General features: G+C 36.6%; 1 protein-coding gene across 1 annotated transcript in view; it reads right to left on the bottom strand.

Annotated features, from left to right (window-relative positions):
* The window catches only part of si:ch211-106n13.3 (vWFA and Collagen domain-containing protein), a 44,176-nt gene that overhangs the window by 14,842 nt on the left and 3,822 nt on the right, over positions 1-25,512 (bottom strand). Inside the window, 16 exon segments of the mRNA XM_067364027.1 lie at positions 6,386-6,418; positions 7,217-7,246; positions 7,684-7,719; positions 9,095-9,158; positions 9,910-9,963; positions 10,746-10,799; positions 11,896-11,940; positions 16,245-16,298; positions 23,767-23,811; positions 23,932-23,985; positions 24,243-24,283; positions 24,369-24,426; positions 24,500-24,550; positions 24,659-24,699; positions 24,817-24,938; positions 25,387-25,468. Of these exon segments, the coding sequence (XP_067220128.1) occupies positions 6,386-6,418; positions 7,217-7,246; positions 7,684-7,719; positions 9,095-9,158; positions 9,910-9,963; positions 10,746-10,799; positions 11,896-11,940; positions 16,245-16,298; positions 23,767-23,811; positions 23,932-23,985; positions 24,243-24,283; positions 24,369-24,426; positions 24,500-24,550; positions 24,659-24,699; positions 24,817-24,938; positions 25,387-25,468 (864 nt within the window).

Below are 25,512 nucleotides of genomic sequence, written 5' to 3' on the forward strand. Positions count from 1 at the left end.
TCTGGTGGTAATCCTGATGGTATTTGAAACTATATATTGTGGAAAAAAAGCGCTACACAGATAAATGTGAATTGAATGGTAAATATTAATACTTTAATGTTTTAACACTTCAGGCATTCTTTTAAAGGGATTGTTCACCCAAAAATGAAAATTTGATGTTTATCTGCTTACCCCCAGTGCATCCAAGATGTAGAGGACTTTTTTTCTTCAGTCGAACGCAAATTATGATTTTTAACTGCAACCGCTGCCGTCTGTCAGTCAAATAATAGCAGTGATTGGGAACTTGAACAATAAGAGTCGAAAAAACTTCCATAGACAAATCCAAATTAAACCCTGCGGCTCGTGACGGCACATTGATGTCCTAAGACACGAAACGATCGGTTTGTGCAAGAAACCGAACAGTGTTTATATAATTTTTTACCTCTAATACACCACTATGTCCAACTTCGTTTAGCTTCCGGTTAGTGAGGTCTGATCGCGCTCTGACAACAGAAGTGATGTCTCGCGCTCATTGAAGTATATGGGCGAGACATCACTTCCGTCATCACAACGCGTTTTTTGACCTCACTAACAGGAAGCTGAACGAAATTGGACATAGTGGTGTATTAGAGGTAAAAAATTATATAAACACTGTTCGGTTTCTCGCACAAACCGATCGTTTCGTGTCTAATGTGTCGTCACGAGCCGCAGGTTTTAATTTTGATTTGTCTATGCAAGTTTTATTTACTGTTATAGTTGAAGTTCCCATCTACTGCTATTATTTGACTGACAGACGGCAGCGGTTGCAGTTAAAAATCATAATTTGCATTCGACTGAAGAAAAAAAGTCACATACATCTTGGATGCACTGGGGGTAAGCAGATAAACATCAAATTTTCATTTTTGGGTGAACTGTCCCTTTAAGGTCTCCACAATATAGTGTAAATGTTTTATCTTTAGCCCTGTATGAATTAAAACATTTATAGACGTGAAACATTAAATTGTTTTGCTTTTCTCTCTTAGTCACACACAAGATCCTCAACCTCCAGCACATATACTCATTCTTTGTCTGACCATCAGCAGCCCAAAACCAGCAAACAAAGGCCAGTGACAGATTTAGCATAGATGTGATGGCAAACAGGTATGCATGTTGTTTTTCACAATTAATTTGTCTGTACTAAGTACCTTCCATCATTTTAAAAAGTCTCAAGTTGTAACCCATAATGTTGTTTAATCAGATTGTCCATGACGCTGTGGGATTACAAATTTAAGAATCTGTTTAAGATCTGATGATCCTACATCCTGACATAACATCACCTGAAATACTAAGATGAAGAACATTGTATTTAGCATGTTAAGGTAAAGATGACGACATTAGATGAATGATTCTGTTTAGCAAGGTTTCAAGCAAGGGTTTTCTGCCAGTTCCTGTTCTCTTTATTGTATGTCTAATGAGTCAGATTACTGAGATTCTCACCTTTTGTTGTTAATGGCTCTTGGAGCCCCTGTCCCATTCTTTGAATAGGTATGCTGATTGGATTAGTACTGGCGACACTCTAGAGTCTGGGGCAGGTTCTTATACCTGAATACTTCATTTGCATGCTTTGTTTAAGGTCATCTCCCTGGTGCTTTGTCTCTATCCCTAAGCACTGCCCCCTAAAATGTATATAAACTTCAATGTACACTGCCTTAGTGAGACTTGGATGACTACAGCGACACACACAGTGCATTTCTCAATAAAGAATAACTTCTGCTTGAAAGATATCCCAAAGTCTCCTGGTCTCTGTTTCGACGAGGAAAAAAGTTTCCAACAAGTTTTTTTGCCGTGACCTGGATAGAGGAGCTCACCTCAATCCAGATTGAAACTTCAAGCTCAACAGAGATCTGATCCAAAAGAAGATCCAGGCTGAATTTTCCTGTACACCCAAGGGTTAGTGAGTGATACTCTATCCAAAAGAACCATTAAGACCAGTACAAAATTTTTATCCTCTGCGCCGTCAGAGAAGAGTTAACAGACAGCTGTAGGGTTTGGTTAACTAAGTTATCCTCTAAAAAAATGTTCTTTTAGAGATGAAGTTTATCCTCTGTTCAGGCAGGGAAGATTCGCATTAAGTGCTAATATTGGTATCCTCTGTTCAGGCAGGGAAGTTTTAGCATTACGTGCCAATATTGGTATCCTCTGTTTAATCAGGGAAGATGGTGTGTTAACAGAATAGCCATCCTCTTTTTTGCTAGAGAAGAGAGTTCATCCTCTGTTAATTCAGGGAAGGTTACAACTGTTACAGTGTGTTAGCAAGTTGGTTCTACTCTGCTCACCAGAGAAGGTTGAATACATTACGATGTGTAGTAACTAGGTTAACCTCTGCTCTGTCAGGGCAGTGTTGAAGTGTATTGTTGTGCCAGAAAGACTACAAAATGTTGAGAAAGAATGCTAGACTAATTCCAACAACTGAGAAAGGTGGACTAGCTACTCCTTCATGGACAGATAGTGAGTTCAAATCATTGTTAGGAAAGCACATGGACTTAATAGTGACTGTGTCACACAGATTGGATTTGACAAAGAAATTTCGGATTCATTCAGAAAAAGTTTGGTCTATTGAAGAAAGCAAACAGGTACGTGGTGCTTGTATTCGGAAGAAAAATATGAAGGGCATTATCTGCTGCCACAGAGAATTTACTCTATCCATTGCCATTGCAAAAGAACAAATCCAGTGTATTGCTAAGTTAGAAGAGCAGAACAAACAGTTGCACACTCGAGTGTCTCGTCTCACTCAGAAGTTGGGCCTTAACAAAGCCTCAACCAAATGTGACTCAAAAGACCAACAGTCAGATGAAAGCTATCCTGACTTACAGTCTTTCTGTAGACTTGAGGGCAATAGCAATACTGGATTGATGGATAAAGATGTAAATGCTGTTGAAGTGTGTGGAGCGAGACAAAAGGCTCAGAGTAGGGTAAAAGGGGTTGACACAGTTTCATCTGTAACCCCCATACTGCAGTTGCAAGCAGTCAGTACCGCTATAGGTCCTGAAGACATAGAGAGACTTGCTGAGAGTTTGCCATCAGTGCAGAGAATTTTTTCTGAATTTAGGATAGAGTTGTCCAGAAAAATGAAGCTTAATGATATGTCCCTAGCTGAAGTGTGTGGAGCGAGACAAAGGGCTCAGAGTAGGGTAAAAGGGGTTGACACAGTTCCATCTGTAACCCCCATACTGCAGTTGCAAGCAGTCAGTACCGCTATAGGTCCTGAAGACATAGAAAGACTTGCTGAGAGTTTGCCATCAGTGCAGAGAATTTTTTCTGAATTTAGGATAGAGTTGTCCAGAAAAATGAAGCTTAATGATATGTCCCTAGCTGAAGTCACACAGCTAATGTCACAAATCCTGAAAGAGTCAGAATTCAATGATTTTGAAAGTGCTGTAAATAGTTCTGAGTTTCAGCATTCCAGTAAAGGTGAATTGAGAGAAGGAGTTCTGAGAGTGTTACAGAACCATGTTGGACCAAAGGTAGACTGGTCAAAGATCACTAGTTGTGTACAGAAGAAGGATGCAACTGTAAGTGAGTACACTGAAAGATTTTGTCAGTCAGCTGCAGCATACAGTGGAATAGTTGACACTCCAGAGAAGGTGTTAGAGGATAATGGACGACTGGTCTGCATGTGGTTTGATGGGCTTTCATCAGAATACAGAAATGCATTGTCTTTCTTAGACCTCACATGCTCCAATGGAACCCTGCAAAACAACTTGGATAGGTTAGCTATTTGGGAAAGGGACTCCGATGTCAAGACAAGAGTGAAGATTGCAGCAGCATCCTTTAAGGTCAACACTGAGAATCGACAGAAACGTAAATGTCCTAATAGAAAAGGCAGTTGTCATTACTGTGGTAATCCTGGACATTGGATGAAAGAGTGTAGGAAAAACAAAAAGAGTAAAGCTGTTACAGCTCCTACTCAGTCTACTTGCTACATTGAAACTGCCCCTCCCCTCTTCTCCAAACTCTTGGAGCAGCAGCTTGCTGACATGCTAACCATTTGGGCTGTGAGTGCTTTATTCCCCCAGTAATTTACAAGAAAGCTGAAAGACTCATTCTGAACAAAAGAAAGTTGACTATCACTTCCACCATTCAGGGACACAGGTTAAGTACACTCACAGCCTTAAATGTTATGCTACAGCAGACTCCATTCACTTATCCATCCTCTACGGGTTATGATGTCTGCTATGACTGATGTTTCATTGGAAGATGGAGCACAGTAAAGTTTGCAATTTAACTACAGGGAGAGAATAAGACACACAGACCAGTGAGGAGCCCAGGGAAGAACTGAAGTGCAACAGGCCTCGGGGGCCAACCCTGTGGTGAAGACTTCCTCATAGGTTTCCTCATCTCAGTTTATCCCCACCTTACTGGTCTATAGGTGTCAAATTGATTAAGACTAGGTTAAGAAAAAGAAGAACAAAACCACTATACAATCACTAGAAGTTTATGATTATCAGAGTTAGACAGAAAAACTATACGATCTTCAGAGGTCTAACGTACTAAAGTCTATGCATAAATACTGCTGGTCTTCTGTTTCTTTGTTTTCTTGTGTGCAAGTATGTGTATATCCCATGACGGCTCAAAAGCAGCACCTGGTGTAAAGCATCACCTCAGATATCCATGTACAACCTTCATGACGACATCTGAGCAACTTGGAACAGACATGGAAATGCGTTGGAAATGGACTCCACAGATATTCAGGCGCCATGGACTTTTAGGACTTCCACGCTTATGCTACATGGTTTTCTGTGTCATCATGTAGTTTATACAACATGTTACCACCCTATATGTGTGTCAACAGTATACTCAAGTTAAAGAACAACACTTATGTAAATGTTGGACATGACATAGAATAAGATGTATGTGCCTGTAACTGTCCATAGGATACAGAAGGGATTTAAGAAGGTTTAAATTTGTATTATGTGAGAGTTATTAGAACTCTCAAAGGGGGGACTGTGGGATTACAAATTTAAGAATCTGTTTAAGATCTGATGATCCTACGTCCTAACATAACATCACCTGAAATACTAAGGTGAAGTACATTGTATTTAGCATGTTAAGGTAAAGATGACGACATTAGATGAATGATTCTGTTTAGCAAAGTTTCCAGCAAGGGTTTTCTGCCAGTTCCTGTTCTCTTTATTGTATGTCTAACGGGTCAGATTACTGAGATTCTCACCTTTTGTTGTTAATGGCTCTTGGAGCCCCTGTCCCATTCTTTGAATAGGTATGCTGATTGGATTAGAACTGGCGACACTCTAGAGTCTGGGGCAGGTTCCTATACCTGAATACTTCATTTGCATGCTTTGTTTAAGGTCGTCTCCCTGGTGCTTTGTCTCTATCCCTAAGCACTGCCCCCTAAAATGTATATAACCTTCAATGTACACTGCCTTAGTGAGACTTGGATGACTACAGCGACACACACAGCCAATTTCTCAATAAAGAGTAACTTCTGCTTGAAAGATATCCCAACGTCTCCTGGTCTCTGCTTCGACGAGGAAAAAAGTTTCCAACAACGCCCTGAAAAAATAATCCAGTGACGAGAAAGAAGACTACAATAAGACAGACTTGTGCACTTCCATAAGGTAAAACTCGCAATACTGTTGCAATGTCATTGTGAACTTTGAAATTATGGTTTTAAATATCATAATGCAGTGGTTTTCAGTCGTGGTCCTACAGTTCAATTCATGGAACTCCCTGCAAATGAGTTGATGATCTGAATCAGGAGTTCAATAAGGACATAAAAATCTGTGGAGTGCATCTTTTTAAATTTTTATTGAGGGGTTAATTTACTGAAATATAATTTGTGCTTGCCCTCATTACATTCCTAACCCTTAAGACTTTTAATCATCTTCAAAACACAAATGTAGTTATTTTAATGAAGTCTGATTTGTCGATTCATTGACAGAATACAAATACCACTGTGATGCTTCAGAAAATACGGAATTAGGATTAGTGTTTGGATTAGTTTAATGATCTCTTTATGGACTTTTTGAAGAGACTTGCATTATGTGAATATTTAACTTTGTCTTTTTATTTACATATAAACATTTATAAACACAAACAGATCAGATATGGTAAACGGGAATTCACGCACAAGTTTATTCTCAGTGTTATGCAGCATTGTTTGAGCTTCCACAAGAACTATTTGTGCTGATTAATGTGAATAAAAACCTCAAATATATCTTTAAACTGTGATGGAGTTGCAAACAAGATCCCTGAATGTTGCGACACTGTATATGTTTGGCTCAAAACCTTGAAGCTTGTATTTGTCCCTTGCTGGGTAACCGAGAGACTTTCAGGTTCTGACTCATCGGGAAGCGGTTGTGAGTTATTGACAACAGTAGTTATGTTTTATGAGTAGTTGGTTATGTACCTCTCCTTTGTTCCCTTTCAGGCCCGGTTCACCCTGTTGAGAATAACAGAAGTACATCACACACATTAGCTGCTGTGCAGTTGATCTGCATTAAAATATTATATGAAACAATAATATTATGAACTTAATTGTTGGCATAGCTGAATTTTTAGCATCATTACTCATCTTCAGCGTCACATGATCCTTCAGAAATGTTTCTAATATGCTGATTTGCTGCTCAAGAAACATTTCTTAATATCAATGTTGAAAACAGCTTTTTGTGGAAACCATGATATATTTTTTAGGATTCGTGAATGAATAGAAAGTTCAAAAGTACAGCATTTATTTAAAATAGAAATGTAACATTATAGATTTCTTTACAGTCACTTTTGATCAAATTTAATGTGTCCTTGATGAATAAAAGTATTAATTACTTTCAAAAAAAAAAAAAAAGTTTTACCCCAAATGTTTGAACAGTAGTTTGTGTATACAACTGGGTTTTTTTTGTTTGTTTTTTTCATATAAAAATTGACCAATGTGTTGCCAGACCATTTCTACATGGTTTTTTATTTTCTTCTGGATGGTCACTAAGTAGTTACTTCCTAGCTCAAATCAAAAGAGTCCAACCTCAAGTCTCTATGGTTTCTAAATATGGAGACTCGCGTTCTAACTTCAAAACAAGTGCGTGGGATGTTTTCATTTCCATTGCACAAGCAATGTGGGGCAAGGTGCGTGTCAAAGATTAATACGTAGGTTTTAGGGGGTTGTTCAAATTCATAACCAGAAGTGCATGTGTATTAGCTACATCACTAATAAAGCATAAAGACTGTTACATACATGTTTTCCAGCAACTCCAGGTTCTCCCTGGTTTCCTTTCTCGCCCTGGAATGAGAGATTTATCATCAGAATGTCAATATTGTTCTAACAAAACTGTACAATACCATGGCAAAAAGGCCAACAAACAGTAGTTGGGCTTAATTTCTGAAACCAGAAAGTCTTGGTCAACAAATTTACAGCATGACTGTGCTTATCCACAAGCTGGACCAGCACCAAATCAGCATTAACCACTAAAACCTGTTGTGTGGTACTTTGTTAAAACTTTTTGACTCTGACTGCTGAAAATAAAAATTGCATGTGTTTGTGTCTTCTGTAGGTAGGAATTCCTGTTTGAAAAAAAAAAAAAACCCAGCAACAGTAACACCTTTTTTTTTTACATCCTCTTTTCTCTCTCTCTCACAACATGTTTTTTTTTTTTTTTAAATCAGTCGGTGAGAAATCAAATGTCAAAGATGTCAGTGATCACTGAGCAGTAACAGTACCTGACTTCCCCTTAGTCCAGATGATCCTGAGTCACCCTGCAAAAGTGCACAAGCATGAAAGAGCATGGCATTTAAAGGAATATTTTTAATGAAGTTCCAAACATAGGTTTGGGAGGAGCCTAATCATTCAGTCCTGTCAATCATCATTATGAGGGTATGTAAGCCTCCGTTGAGGACAGCAAGCCAAGTTAGATTAAACACTAAACACTGGATGGGCAGGCAAACTCGTGAAACAATACATTCAAGTGCAAAAGTTTACAGTCCATCCAGAGGTTGCATTAACCAAAAATAGTCATTTGATGAATTACATTTAAAATTCAACACTTTTCATCATTTTGTGTGAAAGTCAGCATGAAATGGAAGTTGTGATAGTCTTTTCTTCCCTATCGTGACGTATACTGTATATCCAGGTGAAATGGCTTCTTAAACAACAAATAAAAATGTAGGGCGGGGCTTGATTTAAACACATCATCAGAGAAGAGATGCAAGAGGGAAAGGATATTTTGATTAAAGATTATGAGAGCACATTAATAAATAAATAAACATAAATCATTTATGATAAATATAGCAATATAGCAGAAAAAACAAGAATGGTCCATTTTGATGTCATGATGATTTTAAGAATCATTCTTACTACAAAATATGCCTATAAGGATTCAAAGTAAAGAAAATAAGAGATAATAAAAAAGGTTTTAAGCACCACGAAAACAGGGCAGGAAAAATATGCAAGTGAGAATTTAGAAAGGAAAATGAACATTTCTGTAATGACTCATGATATTGTTCATTAAATCAAGTGTCTTTTTTTACACTGTAAAGGTGGAAGGAGGGGAAAAAGAGGGGAAAAACGAAATAAGTGATTATTGAAATGTCAAATGCCACATTAAAGTCAGCCTGTCTATTTCCATGTAAGTTTATTTTATTTTTTATTTTTTATTTTTTTTCACTCATTTGACCTTGTAAGTTTTAATTAAAATTTCATAACAGAATCTTTTGGTGAAAATAACAGACTTCTTTCTGTTGCTGTCTCCAATTATTTAGTTCACTTAAACCCCTTACCCGCAAGCCTGCATTCATGCAATTGAGTGAAACACCCACATCTCAAAATCCAATCAACAATCAATCCATACAACCAAGCCCCTTGCCTAAATTGTTTCTTTTTTGATAATCTGTTATATTTAGATGTACATTACAATGCAAAGGAAAATATCTGTCGTTACTTCTGTTTCATTGCGACTTTAAAAATACCAATCATTACAATAGTTTATTGACGAATAAAACATAGCATGAAAGCCAATCAGTGACAGATGATGACTATTTGTAATGCAACCTATGAGTCCATCTATAGTATGGACATTTTTATTAAAGCATCCCAAAGCAAGGTTTGTCTGTGTTGAAGAACATACCTTATGACCTTTGAACCCTGGTAGACCTCTAATACCGGGGGGACCTTGAATGCCGTGCTCTCCATCTGAACCCTGTGGATACATGCATACACCTTTATAAGACAATATTTAGATGGTTCACTTGTACAACATTGCTATACTTAGTAACAGGTATCATTTAATTAGTTTTGTACTAATATATCAATGCATACAAATTTAAACAGATATTGGAATTTGGTTAATACGATAATAATATTTAAAAAATGCAATAAACAGATTATAGTACCGATACTAGTGAAATCTATATCATGAATAATTGTGTTAAAATGATGTTTTAAATAATGTGCAGGAGTAGCCCACTTTTGAAGTTTAGTAATCGTATTAGGTCAGTTTTCAGTCGCCTAATCTAAGACCTCTTAAAATGATAATTAGCACTTTTCTTATACAATTTAAGATATGTAAAAAGACTTTCAATGGCCCTAAATTTGATCAAACTTAATTTAAGGACCCACAGGGACCCTGGACACTTCTCAATGAATAAAGACATACATTTCAGTTTTTTGCATATACTGTTGCTATTGTATGGCTTCAAAAGACCTTTTCATTTTCAGGTGACATATCACTTTAAAACTTAATGTACAATGAATGCAATGGATTAAAAATTGCAACCATTTCACACTCTGTAAAATACACACATTTTCTTGACAGAGGCTTAATATAAGATCTGCTGCTCAAAGTTATTTCCTGAAGCTGTCTGCAAAAGTGGCAGGTATGTCACTAAACAAGATAATATCATATTTTCAGATCTCTATGTGTGGAAATCCCCCTCCCTTAGCTTACTTACTTTAGCACCAGGTGCACCAGGGAGCCCAACCTGTCCATGAGAGCCAGAATTACCCTGTCAACAAACAAGTTTCAATAAAATGTTATATGATATAACATAAAATATATATATAATATTATATAATAATTATACAATATATCAAATTATATATATATATATAATCATATATATTATTATATATAAATTATATATATATAGTACACTTATAATCAAGACGTAAACCGATGCTGAGAAGTGATAGAAAAAAATAAAATACTTTATCAATTAAATGCATCATTGCTAATTAAAATATATTTGTTAAACTCTTTAAAAAATTATATATATATATATATATGTGTGTGTGTGTGTGTTTGTGTGTATGTGTGTGTCTGTGTGCGTATATATATATAATATATATATGACTCAACATTCTTTCGTTACTAGTTCTAAAGTGACGTTTTAGAATTAGTAACGAAGGCTTGGTCCAGCTGTCAACTTGAGATTTGAATCCGTGGCGGAGGGAAGTAGTGCTGCACAAAAGAGGGTTTTAAAGACACTCCGTTGTTGTTCTTATTTGTTTACACACTCGTGCCGTCTAACTATTGTATAAAAGCAATATCACACTCGTAGCCATGTGATATGGCTGTGCCTATGGACGAATCACAGCCGCGCTGATATACAGCCATATCGCACGGCTACGAGTGTGATATTGCTCATAAATATATATATATATATATATATAATCATTGTATGTTTTAGTTTTTTATATCATTTAACAAGTTTATAAATATGTTATATCAAATATGACTTAATGCAAAATATGCAGTAAACTATGCATATTAACTGGGATGATTTACCTTTGGACCAGGAGGACCTTCTATGCCAGGTGGGCCAACTGGGCCTGGGGGCCCCTGAAATTAAAGACATTTTTAAAGACAACTTTGCAATAAGGAAAGCATCAAATATCAGTAATTTGATGCTAAAGCATTTAAAGGTGCAGTAAGTGCTTAAAGCTGAGAAACGCTGTTGAAAATTTAAATCAACACCTAAACTGTGCCAAATGTGCCACCACAGAGCTAGGGTGTTCTGTGTGGTTGCACCAGTTTTGCCATGTGGTCGGTAAAGTGTTATGAGTGGGTTTCTAGGTGATTACAAAAGAGCGCTGGTCCACAAAGACAAAGATATTCTGGTTCCCATTTATGTTTTTTTTTTTTTTTTTTTAAATGATCCAATCTTATATTCTTATATTCTTACAATCTTATGTTTTCTTACAAAAATAATAGGAGCATGATTTTGTGTAGGAACATTTATGCTGCACATGTTGCTCAAAATTAGAGGACTTGATGAGGAAACTAAATAGCTACTGCTTAGCATTTTTAGCATTGAGCCAACAATTTCCAGTAAACAAAAACATCATTCTGTTGAAATTATGAGATACCTGCTGTCCTGTTGGTCCAGTAAAGCCTGCTGGCCCTGGCATGCCTCGATCACCCTGTCAAAATAACTTGTTAAAAGTTGCTGTGACAAAATCAACACTCTTAAAATGACATTAACTGTCATTCAAAAGTTTGGCTGGGTTATAATATTTTTTTAATATTTTAAAGTCTATTATGCTCACCAAGGCAGCATTTATTCAACCAAAAATACAGTAAAATTGTGAAATAGTACAATTTAAAATAACACTTTGCTATTTTAAATATAATTTATTCCTGTGATGCAAAGCTGAATTTTCATTCCATTACTCCAGTCTTCAGTGTCACATGATCCTTCAGAAATCATTCTAATATGCTGATTTTGTGCTCAAGAAACATTTCTTATTATCGTCACCATCAATGTTAACAGTTGTGTTTGATGAATAGAAAGTTCAAAAGAACAGCATTTATTTGAAACAGAAATATTTTTAACATTATAGATGTCATTTAATGCATCTTTGCTGAATAAAAGTATAAATTTCTTTCAAAAAAAGTTTTTTTTAATGAATAGTTTTTAAGTAATTTAAATTCTTACTTGAGGTCCAGCAGGGCCTATCTCTCCAGGAAGCCCCCGTATCCCCTAAAAACAAAAAAAGCAGTCATGTGCCATGGTTTAGGCGGTACAGTTTTGCTTCCCATGAGCCTTTTTCTATCTGTGCAAATTTGAAACAATGATTGCAATACACAGTTAAGGATCTGCTCTGAAACAGAAGCTGAGATAGTCTTTTATTCCCTATTGTGACATATATCAGAGTGAAATGGCTTCTCGAACAAGACTGAATGTAGGGCGGGGCTTGATTTTGTCCACGGGGAATTGATGGGATTGTTGGATCATTGTTGATTTCTTTTGGTCGATCTCATGTTAGTGACAGGTTGTCCCACCCACACGCCAGAAAATGTTATCAGAGAAGCCACAATAAGAGGGACGGGAAGTTTTTTTGATGAAAGATTAAGAGGACGTGAATGTAAAAAAAATTATGTGCATGGATAAATCGTTTATAATAAATCCTGCAATATTCCATAAAATGTTTATGATATCATGGTGACTTTAACATGCTGGCAGCACTTTTTACTTCCACTATTGAATGTTTACTTACCCAGTGCTGCCTTTCCGTGTCATAGCCAAGCCACACTGTAACCCATTAATGTACTGGCAAACATGTATTGTTTCATTAGAGCGGTTTACATCAGAGTTTTATGATGAAAGATAAGAGATAAGCATAAATCACCACACCTATAACCAGCCACAGCTGATACATCCCGTTTCCTGCACCAAAAGATTTTAGGAATCTCAGAATGTTGTAAATTTTCCTTTCAAATGAGCCATTGGCCATAAACAGGAAGCACAGGCCAAACAACTTGTGAAATGAATGAGTGTAAAACTGTTCCTTTGCAAAGTTTCCACACAGTGCATGTGGCAGCAGACGTGAAAGACAGATCTTTTTCAGACGGAAAGAAAAGGAGACAGGTTGGGGGCGTGCAGAAAAACCGCTGACCTCTAGGAGTGCACTAGAGCATTTATTGACATTAAGGAATTGGTTACTAGAAATACCTCTGTCTCCACCTGCTGTGTCCACGATTCAGCCAAATAAAACGGATCCACAGGAAAGAAAGAGAAACGAGAACATTCAGAGGTTCACCACAACCTCAGGAAGAGGGAGGGGTGTATTAACTGTTAAATTAATCACATGACACAGTCTACCTAAAAGTTTCCATAAAGCTACTCTTAGCATCTGGGCTTGGAAACGGGCAAAACTGTGTTCTCGCCAAAACGTTCCCCCAAAAGGGAATACTTACTATATGAATATATTATATCAAACTAAGCCAAGGATATCTAAATATTTACAGGGAGGACTAAACCACATCACTTCAAGTCATTAGCTGTTGGAAGCATAAACAGTCTGAAGTCACTTCAATTTAGCTTTTGATCGAAACCATCTAACACTAACCATGCAGAAATATACAGCTGCAAGTTTCAAGCCGCAGCTGTTAAACAAATAAATGAATAAATAAAGTCTGCATCTCAAAAGTAATAACACACCACTCCTCAACAAGAGCAGTTCATGTTCATAGCGCAAACTGTGCAGGACGAGTTACCAAGGTTTAATTTGGGTCTATTGAAATAACTAACAAGAAGTATGAGCAAAAATAATAGTGATGCGTGTCTAAGAAAGCAGCCTCTAATAAAAGAAATCATTAACTCGTTCTGTAGAAGTGACACCTTTGCAACCACAATCACCAAACTTTGCAAGGCATCAGCAATAAGTTTACATGCTCTTCCTGTCATCTCATTTGTTATGGTGAGAACAAACACGTTCTAACAAAAAAATTTTATGTCACTGATGTAAAAAATGTCACTGCTTTATATATATATACACTGTATATATATACTGTATACTGTATATATATATATATATAGTATATATACACACAGAGAGAGAGAGAGACATTCTTGCAATGTGTGTGTGTGTGTGTGTGTGTGTGTGTGTGTGTGTGTGTGTGTGTGTGTGTGTGTCAACAGCTCAAACAGACCAGCACTAGGCATTTAAATTTAAAAACAGCTGGTTAAAAAAAAAAAAAAAAAAAAAAAAAAAAAATTAGGATTAAGAATAATAATGAACCCTTCTGTAAAATAAAAGGGATTCTGTTTGCTTTGTGGCCAGGACCCTATAAAGACCTCAAGATTAGTCTCTTTCAGTTTGAGGCATTGTGAAATAAGAATGACTAAAACCCCATCTGTTGTGGCACAGCAGCGTTTTCCTTCCTCATTGTCAGAGAGTTGCAGTCCACATATGCATGACTGGTGATGAAACAGGATGATTTTAAAGAACATTTGGTGCATAAACAGAGTTGACGTTGAGTATATATATATATATATATATGTATATATATATATATATATATATATATAGTGTGTGTGTATGTATTCCTGATGTATCCTGGGGATTCGTATCCAAATCTACAGTTAGCAGCAATCTGTGGGGCCTCCTGCAAACCATGTGACACAGCCCTTTCCACCAGAAACAGCATACATGAAAATGTAGTACACTTTCACTACTACACAGTCAATCTCATCACATAAATATTTGATTAAAAGTGAAAACATCAAAACATTATTATAGTGCTAATGTGTCATTTAGAAAGTTTTAATCTGGTGGGCTATAGAAATTTCGCAGCAAGATAACCTGAAAACTAGAGATTCACTAGAGAGCAGATTCAAAAAGGTGCTGGAAACATCACAGACTTTGGTCCATATTGACATACAGCACCACATGGTTTCTGCAGTTTTGCAGAACATCCCAAAGCTGCTCTATTGGATTGAGATCTGGTGACTGTGGAGGCCATCTGAGTTTAGTGAACTCATTGTCATGTTCAAGAAACCAGTTTGAGATTATTTGACATGTCACTTGACATGGTTCATTATACTGCTGGAAGTAGCCATCAGAAGATGGGTATACTGTGGTCATAAAGAGATGGACATGGTCAGCAGCAATACTATAGCAAGTAGGCTATAGCCAATGTTCAGTTGGTACTAAAGAGGCCCAAAGTGTGCAAGGTAAATATCTCCCACACCCTTACACCACCACCACCAGCCTGAACCATTGATTCAAGGCAGGATGGATCCATGCTTTATAGTTTATGCCAAATTCTGACCCTACCAACTGAATGTCACATCAGAAATCAAGATTCATCAGTCCAGGCAATGTTTTTCCAATCTTCTCGTCCAGTTTTGGTGAGCCCGTGTGAACTGCAGCCTCAGTTTCCTGTTCTGACAGGAGTGGCACTGGTGTGTCTTCTGCTGCTGGAGCTCATCTGCGTCAAGGTTGGATGTATTCAGAGATGCTCTTCTGCAGATCTCGGTTGTAACAAGTGGTTATTTGAGATACTGTTGCCTTTCTATCAGCATAAACCAGTCTGGTCATTCTCCTCGGGCCTCTGGCATCAACAAGCTATTTTTGCCCACAGAATTGCCACTTATTACGTTATCTAAAATATGTTCTCTTTTTCTTAACATTCTCTGTAAACCCTAGAGACGGATGTGTTTGAAAAACCCAGTAGATCAGCAGTTTCTGAAACACTCAGACCAGCCCGTCTGTCACCAAAAACCATGCTCAAAGTCACATAATCTTTCTTCCCCATTCTGATGCACAAGTTCAGCAGATCATCTTGACCTGGACTGCTTTCCACTCCAGTTTTAGACACGCACTCGCAAACTTCCCTAAACACGTCCCCTCTGGGAATCCCTGCCGCCATTTTGAAGTGCGTTCCACTTCGTGAAGTGGACGAGGGAAGTTTATATGGACAGACCCTCGCTCCCTCGATTTTGACTTCATATGTACACTTCAGGCAGCTTCATAACCCACAATGCAACACGATTGTGACGTCACCACAAATCACGTTTAAATTTACCCCACCACAAACAACTCTATGATATATTAATTATTTTTTAAACATTTAAAACACACATATATACATATACAATGCTGTATTAAACAATTTTGTAAGGGGAAAAAATAAATAATTAATCAAATCAGCTCCATTGATCAAGGACTTCCAGTTCAGCCCATACAAAGGTTCCGCCAGTAGTGGGCACTCGTGCAACGTAAGCAATGACGTACATCCGAGTCAACGAGACCGAGGGAAGTTAGCGAGGGAAGGGCATTTAAAAAAACGAACTGGAACGCAGCCCATGTCCACATGCCTAAATGCATTGAGTTGTGATTGGCTGATTAGATATTTTTGTTAAAGAGCAGTTGAACTGGTGTACCTAATAAAGTTGCTTAAAAATGGTTTTGTTCTGTTGTAAACAAACACTGTGGCAGAAAACAGATTAGGGAATAAATATACAAAGAACAGACACATAAGATGGGAAAATAAACTCACAGGGATTCCTGGTTGTCCATCTGATCCTGAAGCGCCATCACCTCCTTTCTCTCCCTGAATGAAAACAAAGCAGTCAAATGCTGTTAAAATCTAATTGCACCTCAAAGACCATTAGGTACACTGACATTTTTTTCTTGAAAATTAAAATTAGATGTATGCCCCTATTGGCATTACTGTAATGCAAAAAAGTAAATAATTGAATATATTATTTAAATAACATTGTTTTTTTCACCTTACATTTCCAGAATATATTTCCAGAAATGGGGGAAATGTGGTAAGCTGTAGGTAAAGGCTCTCACTGTGCCTTAAATAATCATGGTACATTCCACTAATTGCAGATATAATTAGAGTTTTGCCGTTCCAATTTGGGTTACATTTTTACATACTAATTACATAAAGAGAAATCAAGCGCTGAGAAGTTAAATATGCACACATCTTAATTGTAAAGTAAGTATGAAATCTGAGACAGTCTGTCATTAAAATCTAAACATGTTACACCCAACTGTAAAGAGAGCTTATCTAAAGACTTTTTTGCACTTTCTGAGGCACTAAATTACAAGCTGTACACATGTGGGAATGCTGGTAAGAGATGTCCTCCTTTCTGAATCCTAAAATAGCACGTTTCTGGTTACATGTGCATGTAATTTGTGTATGGTGATACACACCTGACAGAAAATATGTAATGTCCCACATTCTGCATGAGGCGTGGGGAATAACACACTACCATACTGCCCTACAAAGGCAAACAGTGTAACTACACATTTCTTTTAGACTATGATAGGTCCTGTGACAGACAAGTTTGACTCGACTAAGCTCAGATTCAGAGAAAAAAAGTGTGACTTTTTATATTTGAATATTTAATTAATCAAAAAACATGTAAGACATTTGCAGATGTAGTTATGCCTTTATATGGTGGCAAACTTATACTATTTATGCTTTCTGTTCACAGCATATGTGAATTTTTTTCTCATACGTGGAAGTTGTATGCATATTTATATATATATATATATATATATATATATATATATATATATATATATATATATATATATATATATATATATATATATATATATATATATATATATATATATATATATATATATATATATATATATAAAGTTGAAGTTGTGACCCTGGACCACAAAACCAGTAATAAGTTGCATATGTATATTTATAGCAATAGCCAACATTGTATGGGTCAAAAAGATACATTTTTCTTTTATGCCAAAGATCACTAGGATATTAATAAAGATCATGTTCCATGAAGATATTTTGTAAATTTCCTAGCATAAATATATCAAAAAATGTATTTTTGTCAGTGGATATGCATTGCTAAGGAATTCTCAATATTTTCTCAATATTTTGATTCTTTTTTTGATTTTCAAACCATACATACATCAATGGAATCTTATTTTTTTTTAGCTTTCAGATTATGTATAAATCTCAATTTCCAAAAGTTTTATTTATTTATTTAAAAACACATATATAAGCATATATATACTGTGCAATTCCTAAAGCAGCCTAAATCAACTGCCCTCAGTGTTAATGTAAAATAGGGCTGTGCTATAAGATACTAAAGGATCATTCCGTGTCATCAACCAAATTTCGTAAAACTTCCCCAGCAATTTTTGATTTTGTGAATATTTCTTTCTGTAGAAAGACAAACATAAATAGTTATGAAAGCCAAAATATGAAATGTCCCAAATGTGTATTTACTGAGTAATCCACTATTTTTGTAGAGGGTGGTGAAAATTTTCACCTGAGATTTCTTAACAAACTTTCCTTTTGGTATCTTCAGGCCCTTGATGGTTCAATCCGAGAGATATGGAGATCTTAATGTGGCTACATAATAATATTTATGGCACTCAGACAGGTGTTCTATGCAGTTGAGCTGAGATCCATCTCTAGTTTTAACATTATTTCTTTAGATATTCCTCTTTAAAAGAAAACCACTGAAAATATGTACAATTGACCAATTTACACATGAAGCCGCATTAAGATCTCCATATCTCTGGGACTGAACCATTGAGCGCCTTTAAAATGAAGATACCAAAAGGAAAGTTTGTTAAGAACCAGAATCTAAAAGGATATTAAGATATCTTTAACACTTCTTGAGTTACAGGCATGCAAACCTGAGGCAAAAAAAAAGACAGCTTTTTCCCATTTTTGAACTCTCGCCGTTGGCATATAATGTTACTAATATAATTTTACTAATAGACCTACCAATCTCTGTGTAAAAATAAAATAAAGTCATTTTTACACCTCTCTAATTTGGTTCCAAATCTCAGGTGAAAATTGTCATTTTGACCCCCCCTCTACAAAATAGTGTATTACTCAGTAAATACATATCTGTGACATTTAATATTTTGGCTTTCATCATTATTTATGTTTGTCTTTCTTCAGAAAAAAATATTCACAAAAAATCTAAATCTGAGCCGGGGACCTCTGATTGTGTTCACTTCCTAAAGTGTTTCATGTCTAATAAGTCAGTCTTCTCATTTTTACTGAATGCTATAATATAAATTTCCCAGTATATTTCTCTCTTACTGTACTTCTCTTTCACACACATAAATTGACGCACATGTATACTTCACCCTGAGGCTCTGACATTTGGAAAAGACCTCACACAAGCATGCTCTCAAAACATGACAAACAATAATTGTACCTTATACCGTCGCTCTGCAATTATATCCAGGAGAAGGCCAATTAAAAGGAATTTATGAGATTCCATATGACTTTTATCTCTTTTAACCTTTTGGTGGTTGTTGTGCATCCAATGAAAGTTTGATGCAGGTAAAACGTAAATTATGACCCATTTCTGTTCAAATAAACTCATAATCAACCTAGTCACGAGTCGTTCTTGGGTTTTGGGGTTTGTGTGTTTCAGTTTCTTTTAACAGTCCATATGCATGTATGTCTGCATGTCATGATTAAAGGCTGTTTCCAGTGCTGGTGGCACCACTAATGCTGCAGGAAACCCACCCATACGAGGGTGCTCTCTTTTGGCGTGCCACATGAAACCAAGTTTTGGTTAAATAATGATCCCTCAGTGGTCTGGGGAAACCTGATGTTGCCGCTACAATTCTGTCTCAGATCCAAAGTGGGAAGGCCAGGACTTAACAAGGAAAACTAGCAAACGTGATAATAGTGATCCTGTCCAGGGCTGCGTTTCTCGAAAGCATTGCTGATCGTAGAGACCATTGGTGCCAAATGGTTCAACGATCTAATCACAGAAACACAGCCCTTGAGTTCTCATCATGCATATGCTAGCCCCTTATTATTTTATACAACTGGAAGACAATTTCTTATCAAAGTGCTAAAATGCACAGTATAGCAAAGCTATGATACAAAAAAATTAATTCACAAAACACAAAACACACACTCTCAAACATGAATCTGAAATCATCATAAACAAGTAGCTTCAACCGCCGTGTGATGCATCAAGCATTTAAACCCCTGCTTGCGCAAGTCAATTTACTGGTATTTGCGCCATTATTTACGGCCCAAAAAAGCATGTCTTTAACATAATGTTTACTTAATTTCAGTGAACATTATCAAGAAGTGTTTTGAATGTTTTTAAAGGCTATTTAATAGTTTGTTGGACAAAATCTAAATGTCACATCTTTCAAACAGAGCCACATCCAAACCTGAACAAACATTGAGCTCTGCCAACAGTCAAATCAAAGCCCTGTACTGATAAACAGGCTTGATTTAATGGGGCAGTAAATGGCAGGGCGGCACTAATTTTCAGGGATCAGGCGGCACGCAGATGCTAAGACAGATGCAGTAGCCTGAAAATAGATCTGAGCGACAGACTTCAATTTATGTCTAAAAAACTCCACTCAAATGCTCAAACTACTCTATGGCGGAGGTGGGGGTTAAATAAATATATACTATCTCTTTAATATCTCTCCATCTTCATCTCTTAATGAAATTCAAGATTCGAGATTTTGCTTAAGTCTACTTTTCAGATGTTTCTGAAGGTTTGTTCACCCAAAAATGAAATTTCTCACCCTCATGTCGTTGCAAACCCGTAAGACCTTTGTTCATCTTTGGAACGCAAATTAAGATATTTCTGATGAAATCCGAGAGCTCTCTGATTCCTCCAAAGACAGCAATTTAACTACCACTTTCAAGGCCCGGAAAGTACTAAAGACATCGTTAAAATAGTCCATGTGACTGTAGTGGTTCAACCTTAATGTTGTGAAGCGACAAGAATACTTTTTGTGCGCAAAAACAAAACAAAAATAGTGATGTTATTCAATCATTTTTTCTCTTCCCTGTCATTCTCCTACGCTGTTTACGTTCAGCACTTCCAGGTTCTACATCAGAACGCCAGCTCAGTATTGAGAATGACACAGAGGAGAAGAAATTGTTGAATACAATACTACAATACTTCAATACTACAATACTTCATGCTGTAAATAGACATCTTTGACACTTCTCATCGAAAGCTTACACAGATACACACAGGAGCATTTGAAAGCAGGCTTCTATCAGAGGATCCGTCTATCAGTGGATAAATTTGGGATCTATTTACAACGTTTTTGAAGCGTTGATCATTGTAGCTACATATGTTGAGCTCGTGAACACAACGGCCAATCAGAGGTGTTTAAGAAGAAAAGAGGGAAATGGTGGTATTGTCACATTTTCTAAAATTTCAGTACCAACTTGGTACTGTCACAGTAATGTAGCACATCTAGTCAAGAGATTCAAAAGAGATAAAAATGTCTCAAACTCTGCTCGGATTTGCCAAGATACCAGTCATCTCAATATGACCTCAAACATTTTTCATCAAATTCTTCCAAGACCAAATTATCTAAGCATACCATTTGTCCGTAGTTTTTTCTATTTTAATTCTCTTAAAATACTGAAGAATATATATCTGAGAAAAAAAAAACTGATGCTTAGTGCAGTTGAAACTTCCTGAAAACTCTCTTGAGCAATAAAAGAGCAACATATGGATTGGCCTACAACACCAGGAGTGTACAATATTCATCATGCATGTTTTTAATATTCATAGTGGCATCCCCAAATATTACTGCTAGATGCTAGTTTATTTTTAAAAGTGTCAACATCCTGCTGAAAAATCAGCTTTGCTATGAAACACAAACTTCATAAAAGCAACATTCATCTTTTATTTATCATAATACCACAGTATTCATCTATAATAATGCTAAACCTGATGTAAAATGTAACCAGCACACAGTAATTAGGCTGGCATGTGACCTTATATTCATATAGAGCAGAGAGCAGCTCATGATGTGTACTGTGTCATTGACCCATCATAATCTAGGCGTTTAAGTCTCTATATATAGAGCTTTGGGCAAGACAGCAGTCTCCTGCTGGCAAAAAGCTAAGAAAAATGTCAGAGAGACGGATAAAAAGGATCGACGACAAGACCACAAATATGCCCTTACGCTTAAAATAATCCAGGACTTTCTCGTGTGAGAGGATGTCTGATTGTATCCCCAACACATCTGACGGTGTACACCCTGTGCTGCTTTAAATACTTTGAAATTCTGGGTGTGATGTTGAAATTTACTTTAGGTTTGTCTGTTTATACTGTGTACTAGGAGCAGAAAACAACGCCACTGATTCACATGAACTTCATCATGTCATCAACATCACTTGAATTCATGAGGTACAGGACTAGAGATTTGTGGGTGGGGTTTGGCTAAAAATATACACCACAAAAAAGTGCATTTACAGTCTTTTTTGTTATACAGCACAACAATGTTTTGAAACAGGAAGCGCATTCTTTCTTATGCACAAGTCAACAGAAAACAAGTTGTGCGCTTCTTTAGCATTTCCTTCCTTTGCAATCAAAACAAATCAGAACTGGTACATTTTATGCACCACTTTTATGCACCACTGCATCTTTACACTGAATTTCACAGTAAAAAGTGATTTTCTTACTCAGAATTTTTGTCTTGTTTTCCAGTACAAACATCTAAGCATTCTTAAAAAAAAGAGACACTTGCCTGAAAAGCAAAGGGACGTAACATAAGAAATTAAATTCTTTTTTTTTCTGATACAGTAACTTTATGTTTAAAACAAGGAAAAACATTTTTCAGTGGGGTAAAGAAAAATGTTTATTTTTCTGACCCCATTAGCAGATTTTTTTTCTCATTTTAAACATAAACTCACTTAATTTTGAAAAATTTATAAGCAAATAAGACTTCATTTCTTAAAGGGATAGTTAACCCAAAAATGAAAATTTGATGTTTATCTGCTTACGCCAAGCGCATCCAAGATGTAGGTGACTTTGTTTCTTCAGTAGAACACAAATGATGATCTTTAACTCCAACTGTTGCCATCTGCCAGTCAAATAATGGGAGTGAATGGGAACTCGAACAATAAGAGTCGAAAAAACTTCCATAGACAAATCCAAATTAAACCCTGCAGCTCGTGACGACACATTAATGTCCTAAGACACGAAACGATCAGTATGTGTGAGAAACCGAACAGTATTTATATAATTTTTTACCTCTAATACACCACTATGTCCAACTGCGTTCATCACTCGTTTAGTAAGGTCTGATCGTGCTCAGCGGAAGTGATGTCTCGCGCATATACTTCAAATTGAAGTCTTCAATGAGTGCTAGACATCACTGCCACTGTCAGAGCGCGATCAGACCTCACTAAGCAAATGCTGAACGCAGTTGGACATAGTGGTGTATTAGAGGTAAAAAATGAAATACTGTTCGGTTTCTCGCACAAACCGATCGTTTTGTGTCTTAGGTCATCAATGTGTCATCACGAGCCGCAGGGTTTCATTTGGATTTGTCTGTGCTTGTTTTTTTGACTCTTATTGTTCGAGTTCCCAGTCACTCCCATTATTTGACTGATAGACGGCAACAGTTGGAGTTAAAAATCATCATTTGTGTTCTACTGAAGAAACAAAGTCACCTACATCTTGGATGTGCTGGGGGTAAGTAGATAAACATCAAATTTTCATTTTTGGGGGAACTATCACTTTAAGTCATCTTGATTCTCAAGTAAACGTATATTGATGTAAAAAAAAAAAAATATATATATATATATATATTATATATATTAAGATATTTGTACTGGAAAACAAGACATACAGTCTTTTGGCAGTGCTTAAAGATGCAATATGTAAGATTTCCTATCCGCTAGAGGTCGCTAGAGGCCTATTCAAAACAAAGGTGTAGCTTGATGATGCTAAGTTTGAGCGTGGTTAACTCATTTTAAAACGAAAATTCTGTATTAGTTACTAAAACTAAATCTGATTACGCTATGTTAGCAACTTCACAAAATAGTGTTTTTTCTGAGGCATATATATCATTGGCCTAGTGGTTTTTGGATATTTTACTGCTAAATTCTTACATATTTCACCTTTAAGGCCCCTGCCTTTTAATAACTGCTTTTAATGACCTCCATTATCATAACGTCAAGGACAAAACTCCTGGTTGTGAATGATTATGATTACAGAAGTAGTTTTAGTTGAATTACAACAGTTTTGGATGCAATGTCAGACTGAAATCTGTCTTACCTTGGGACCAGCAGGTCCAGGTAGACCAGGTGTCCCAGGTTCACCCTGCAAGGGAAAGAAAATAAGAAGACCTTCAGTTAAAGACTTACATTTCCAAGTGGGATAAATATGTTAATGATCACTAATGCACAGTATAAACATTCATGAGTAAAGCTGATTGTTTACATTTGGTCCGGGTTTTCCAGGTGGTCCCATTTCCCCTGGCTCTCCTGGGATTCCCTATAAGGTCAAGATATTTTGCATAAGCAAAATATTGTTTGGTCATCATTTAATGTAATTTTCAATTGATATATTATGATGTATTGTTTTTACCTTGCTTCCTTGAATTCCAAAGTCATCCAAATCCAATTTGGAAAAGCCGGTTCCCTAAAGGAGATTTTAAGGAAATAATTTCAGTCAATGAAGTTTTTGCTTACTAAAGAGAAACTTTATACACTTAACCAGAAATTCAGAAATTCTGAAAGTTTGAGACTAACTGTTGGTCCTGAAGGCCCCGGTGGCCCTGGTGGTCCCATTTCTCCCTATTAAAAGGTTGGAGGGAAAATTATACAAGCCATTATATACTTTTTAATTTTAAAGACAATGACAAATTCAAAATCTACATACTTTGGGTCCTTCCAGCCCTCGCTCCCCCTTTTGTCCTGGTTCACCTGCTTCACCCTATAAATAAAGGAATAAAATAATAACATAAAGCTTTGAGAAAATCAGAAAATGTTCTTGATATTTCACTCACTTGCTGTCCATCTCGACCAGGCTCTCCAGATGCTCCCTTCTCGCCCGGTTTCCCCTGATGGATGAATAAATCATGAGAGTATCACATTTGTTCAAACCTCCTGAGCCACAAATAAATATACCTACACCAGTAATAATTCTACTTACAGGTTTACCATCAGGGCCAGGAGGTCCTTCCCTGCCTTTCTCCCCCCTGAAGCCCTGTGTTCAATCAGTGAAGAGTTAAATATGCGCTTTAAACAGATGTCCCAACAAGCAAAAGACCTCAGCAAGTTTGTCAGTCCATCCAATGGGATGCATAGTTGAAAAATGCCTCACCATAGGTCCAGGTAGACCGGGCAGCCCAGGTTTTCCACTGGGGCAATCACAACCTTCTACAGCAGGAGAGCGATCTGAAGGACACTGGGACATACAAAACATTGCACATAAAATACAAACAAAATAAACCAATCCACAATAAAAAGAACATTTAATTTAAAAAAGCAAGAATAGTTAAGCTTGTAACTTACCCTGTCATCATCCTATAACAAACACAGAAAGATAAATTAGAGTGAAAAGCAAATCAATGGTGGCAGATAAACACTTGAGTGAATGAGTTAACCTAGATTGACTCATTCCTGGATCAACATCCTTGTTGGTCCTGAAAGAACCTTACTATCAACCAATCAGATTAGAAGGTCTTACAGGTTTGGATTGACATAAGGGTGAGTAATTAATGATAGAAATTTCATTTTTGGGTGAACTAACCCTTTAAGGTAATGGATGAATGGGCATAAGTGGCATAAGGTTAAGGCTGTTATTGCTGAATAGAAATGTTGTTCCAGAATTAACAAAGGATGTTGATCCAGGTTGTACATGCCCAATAGTGTGGCAGATAATACTACGGTCTTACCACAGAGTAAATTTCACATGCTGTCTCTCGTTCACTTTGCTGAGGGTCACAGTAGAGCCGTAACTTCTGCAGCACAATCTGATAAAGCACCACAAAACACAACAGAAATGTAATGATCTGAC

This window comes from Chanodichthys erythropterus, chromosome 16, assembly GCF_024489055.1.
Source record: "Chanodichthys erythropterus isolate Z2021 chromosome 16, ASM2448905v1, whole genome shotgun sequence".
Taxonomy (NCBI): domain Eukaryota; kingdom Metazoa; phylum Chordata; class Actinopteri; order Cypriniformes; family Xenocyprididae; genus Chanodichthys; species Chanodichthys erythropterus.